The sequence below is a fragment of the Triplophysa rosa genome, linkage group LG10, assembly GCF_024868665.1.
Source record: "Triplophysa rosa linkage group LG10, Trosa_1v2, whole genome shotgun sequence".
Classification (NCBI taxonomy): domain Eukaryota; kingdom Metazoa; phylum Chordata; class Actinopteri; order Cypriniformes; family Nemacheilidae; genus Triplophysa; species Triplophysa rosa.
The window spans coordinates 19316244-19321356 of NC_079899.1; the positions used below are offsets into that span (position 1 = coordinate 19316244).

General features: G+C 39.2%; 1 protein-coding gene across 2 annotated transcripts; it reads left to right on the forward strand.

Moving 5' to 3' along the window:
* The first annotated feature begins 359 nt into the window (after positions 1 to 359).
* Positions 360 to 3446, forward strand: LOC130560590 (ubiquitin carboxyl-terminal hydrolase 37-like). Of its 2 annotated transcripts, XM_057344475.1 has the most exons (15): positions 360 to 529; positions 621 to 749; positions 844 to 954; positions 1038 to 1074; positions 1160 to 1309; positions 1415 to 1546; positions 1662 to 1788; positions 1906 to 2042; positions 2177 to 2276; positions 2357 to 2436; positions 2561 to 2661; positions 2846 to 2934; positions 3058 to 3118; positions 3201 to 3339; positions 3428 to 3446. In XM_057344475.1, exons 1-15 carry the CDS (start codon positions 448 to 450, stop codon positions 3429 to 3431), a joined length of 1479 nt encoding a protein of 492 aa, XP_057200458.1. In that variant the 5' UTR covers positions 360 to 447; the 3' UTR covers positions 3432 to 3446. The 2 variants fall into 2 exon arrangements, with proteins under 2 accessions (XP_057200458.1, XP_057200459.1); XM_057344476.1 differs by lacking the exons at positions 2846 to 2934; positions 3428 to 3446 and having other exon boundaries at positions 3201 to 3302.
* The last annotated feature ends 1667 nt before the right edge of the window (positions 3447 to 5113 follow it).

Consider the following 5113-nt stretch of genomic DNA (forward strand, 5'->3'; position numbering starts at 1 on the left):
AAGTAACATTGTTTCTTTTCTTTCTCTCTTCTGGTTAAAAGAATACGACAATGGAAGCTGCTAACAATAGATCAAGAACTGCAGTTCACGATGCGGGAAAAGACAAAGAAGAAGAAAGAAGGGAAGGCTGCTGACGAGCTTTGAAAAAAGTCTTCCGTTGCTTCTTTCCCTGTGCTTCTTCCACCTCAAAAGAGTGCGTCCTGAATGAATGCGTCTATGAGCTTGTCATCTAGTAAGACTCAGACGGTGGTCAACACCTCCATCCGCGGAGACGCAAAAGGTTTTTCTGAATCCTTCGCCACCAAGGACTCAGAAGACCAAAAAACTTAAAGGTTTCATGGCCCGTCTGAAGGGAAGATGTCGAGAAGTCAGTCAAAACGATCCTGTAAGACTGACTCTACAGTGCCCGCTCCACCGAAGCCACCCACTGTATTGGGAGGTGCAGCCATGATCTTGGGCAGCGAAACCTCTGACAACAGCGATGAGGTTTATCTGCCAGCTGCACAGAAGAATAGAGATATTCTCGAAGGTAAGAGAATATTACAGTTGATTCCAGACTTTTCTGTAGCCTTTCAAATGTGATGTATGATATTTAACATATGCCATGCTCTTTTCTTCAGAATATTTTGTATTAGAGAAGATGCATGCACCTTCTATCACCTCATCTGAGACCTTCTACTCCTCTGAGGAAGATGATCTGTTTTATGCCAGTAAATACTTGGCATATGAGCTGGAAGATGTATCCAGAGGTATGTGGGTCATTCCTATAATTGCATAACTTTTAGACTTCTACTGGGGACCTAAATGTTACTGAATTGTAATGATTCGCATCGTCTCTTACAGATTTTGATGAAGAGCGGAGCGTCAGTCCTCTGGCGTCCTTCACATACACCAGCTGCAGCAGTGATACTTCTGGTCTTCCGCTCACACACCTAGACGCAGGAGCTGTGAGAGGTAAGAAAAAATGATAAATGTTTGGACGATCTCACTGTTTGATGCATGATATAATATTGATTGAAACTTTATTGTCTTTACAGATCTTCGCTGCCTGCATGTACTCTCTGTTTACGACGAGTAAGTACAAAAATATCGTGAATGAAATCAAAGCATTCGATGGACGTGCCAAGCACTGTATAATGCATTTATGGTTTTCTCTTAGCCTTATACTGTCCAGTGTGGAGGAGGATTCAGATGAGCTTACACAAGAAGAAATACTGCAATTGATTCAGTGCAGTACTGAACCTCCAAAGCATCAACAAGAGAATGATTATGATGGACAGAAGCAAATATTCAATGTAAAGTACATGGGGTGAGTTTTTTATAATTATTAGATACGGATTCTATTAAACAAGTAGTGTTAGACTGTGGGTGTCAAAGCTGTCCTATGACTGAACACTTTCTGTTTCGCTGACAGTTTTCCAAACATCGAGAACACATGTTATATGAACTCCACCCTCCAGTGCTTACTCAGCATTCCACCAATCATAAAGGACATAGTTTTACAAGAGAACACTTGGAAGAATGAGCCTGGATCCGAAATGCTCAGGTAAATCTAATAGTGATTAAACCACATTTAATCATTTATATTAAACATTTTCCCATCTAAACTGCTGAATAAGACGCATGTTCCATACAAATGAAATAACTGTATGTCTTTCCAGAGCGTTTTATGACCTAGATTTCGCCAGGCTGAATAAGACACAGAATATGCCGAGGAAACATCTACTGGCAGCAGTCAAAGATTGCATCGCCATTAGGAATCCAGGTTTTGTGGGAAATGAACAGCAGGTAGGGGTCGCATAAATGTATTACATTGAAAATCATGGGCTTATTGGAATAATTGAAATTGTATTTTTGGTAACTTCTCCTTGGCTCTTAATTTAAACTTCTCTTGTCTTCTCCAAGGACGCCCATGAGTTCCTTATAACCCTCCTGGCTCAGTTGAAAGATGAGGCTGTGATGTGCCAGCAAGCAGAAATGACGTTTCGTAGCCCTGTAGCAAACCTGGAATTCAGGGTCAACCGCCTGCGCACCTGCGAGACGTAATTACATCACACATGCTAACCTGCACACATAAGTTAAAATGTTTAAAGAGTTGCTTAGATACTTCCAGAATACTTTCCAGAAATCTAATATTACAAACTTAAATTTGTCTTTGGTCTTGTTTGTCTGTTAGCTGTGGGAACCAAAGTTGCTCTACAGAGGAAGTCAATTGCCTGTCTTTGGTAACTGGTCCTCAGAAGTCCCTCATCGAGAGCCTACAGCAGTACTTTGCAGTAAGTGTCAATTCTGAAAAAAAGTTAAATTATAATATTAATACTGAGATCCCATGATTTGATTGATTTTTCTCTCCCAGACATCTCAGTTAGAGTGCCGCTGTGACAAGTGCTCGGGGACCCAAGCCTCTGAAAGTGTGGAGATCCAGACGCTTCCCAGGTAAAACACCTTGTTGATCAGAGTGTGATAGTTATTACTTTAACTATTTCTTTTACAGATAGTTACTTTTACAGTTATTACTTTGACAGATAAAAATAAGATTCTGATTTTAATTTCTCTACAGGGTCCTGGTTCTTCTCGTGATGAGGTTTGACATGTTCACAGCGAGAAAGATCAAAGGCCGTCTGGCAGTGCCTGAAGAGCTCAGTCTGGCCAGCTTCACAGGTACTGCTTACGGTTTTTCAAAGGCCTTATAAGAGCTTTTTGTAGACAGTGAACAGACACTTTGACAAATCTTATACTTAGTATAAGTCAGTGTGTCGAGAATTTTATTTCACAAAAATGGTCATGATATTATAGAAGCCAGATTGTGAATGTTTTTTAAACGTTTGAGTTGTTTTTTATTTAGGGTCAGACAGCTGTGAGCAGGCAGCAGATTTATACAGCAAGGAAGCTACCCAGCAGGCACATATCAAAACAAATGCAAAACAACAGCAGGTACAGATAGAAAGAAAGAGATAAAAATGGAGTTTAAGGAGAGAAAAGGTGGTAGAATTATGTTAGGAACAATGTTAGAACATTGTATTTTAATACTCTGTTTTTCTTTTTGGGTGAAAACAGGCCGACGCATCCTATAAGCTCAGCGGGGTTGTGTCTCATTATGGTTCAAGTCTGCATTCTGGTAAGTTTGCGTGTTCACACAATTATGTTTGTTCTTCATTTGTTCATTTACCGTCTATTAAATAAGGTCATCTGTCTTACAGGTCACTTCGTCAGCAACATTCTTGATCCTTGTGGAGCTGAATGGCTTAGCTGTGATGACAACACTGTGAAATCCGTCACGTGGTCAAAAGCTTCCAACACCATAGAAAATCATGGATACATGTTTTTCTATTTAAAGAGGTAAATAACCTTATACTATTCAGCTTCTCACTCATACTACTGACTTTTTCTTTATAAACACTGACATTCTGACTGTTTTGTGTTTTAGCTGAAAAAAAAGAAACGGCTCCATAATTTCAGATCTTTTATAGGTGAGTATTTTGTCTCAGAGACAACTGACAGAACAAGTACAATTGTAAATGTACGACCTCAGGCAGCTGCTTATGTTTCAGTATAAGCAATTTGGACCCTTTTCACACTTCCACCTTTACCCAACTATGACAAACCTTCACATCCGGAAGTGTGAAAAGAGTCAATTACCTCTAAAGAAAAGCTGCAATGCTTTACAACAAAGATGAAGAGTCCTCCTGGCTCAAAACATCTGCAAAACATTTATGTCAGGTTTAGGCCCCATCATATCTCAAAAACGGTGCTTGTTAAAATTACAAATGACTTACTCCTAGTATCACATCATGTGAAAAGGGTCAATTACCTCTGAAGAACAGCTGCAATGCTTTACAACCAAAGGACACAAAGAATTGAAAAAAATATTATCTACAAAACATTTCTGTCAGAATTTAGGCCCCATTATAGCACGGAAACAGTGCTTGTTAAAATTACAAATGACATACTCCTAGTATCACATCAAGGTCCGTGTATCTTTTGGTCATTTGTTTTTCAAGTTGAAATTTAACGAACGGGAGCGAGAAAACAGCACCATTTTAGTTTTTCGTTCAATCAAAAAAACAGAAAAATTAGAATTCGGCTTGATTTTTCGTTTTTAACATCACAGGTAAAAACCTAATAAACGACTTTGCTGCGTCCCAATTCGCCTACTTATACTATGCACTAAAAGTATGTACTGTTTTTGTTATGGAAAAGTATATACATTTTAGTGTGGCGCAAAACAATATTCACACACTGGGACATACTAACAGGAAGCGGAAGTGGCCGTTGTTGCCTAGACAACATTGTGGCCATTAACTGTCACACAAATCAAAATAAAGCTCTTCTTTCCATTTAAGTATTTATTCATTCATTGTTTCATATGTAATGTTAACTCTGTGCTTAAATTTATTAATTTAGTGATGCATCAGTTATTTAATTTTATTAATGCAGTGGAGCGTCACTTAACTCCGCCTACTCGCTGTGAGTTGTGGGTAATATTAGCCGTTAGAGTGTGCATCATTCTGCACTTCGAATTTCTACCGGAAGTAGTAGACCATCCGGGAATCTTTGGAATACTCTTTTCAACATACTACGATTTGGGACATACTAATTCTATTTTCGAATACTATTTAGGACGGATAGTATGCGAATTGGGATGCAGCACTTGTCTTGAATACTCGTTTTCCAAATGTGGGAGGTATGAAACGCCCCCTTCCGCTGATTGGCCAACTAAAGAACACCACGCGACGTCTTCGGTTGTCCCTAGTGGCTCGTTCCATGCATGAACAGAATAATTATAGTCCTCCGCTGCTATTACAGCAGGGATTCTCAAAGTACATTTCATTTCTCTCATTAAAAACAACCCTACACAACCGTACAGGGCAGGTCCTAGACTGGACTTTCTTCTGTGCAACCAAACGCATTTCATATAATTATTTATATCACAAATATGAATGTAGTTCAAATCTTTCCAGCTGTCCAGGGTTAAATCGCGCGAGACACTGGACAGCACGCAGCGGATGCATAACAGAGTAGTTAAGCACAGAATACACAGCAGTCATAACTTTTTTTAAACTTCACGTTCAGTTTTGGGCAAGGAAAAGTTGAATTTATATATGAGAAGATT

Excerpts from the sequence above, each read along its gene's own strand:
- LOC130560590 (XM_057344475.1), top strand. The coding sequence starts at position 448 with ATGATCTTGGGCAGCGAAACCTCTGACAACAGCGATGAGGTTTATCTG. Across the intron at positions 1,310-1,414 it reads TTCAATGTAAAGTACATGGG|TTTTCCAAACATCGAGAACA; the intron begins GTGAGTTTTTTA and ends TTTCGCTGACAG. Across the intron at positions 2,043-2,176 it reads CGCCTGCGCACCTGCGAGAC|CTGTGGGAACCAAAGTTGCT; the intron begins GTAATTACATCA and ends TTTGTCTGTTAG.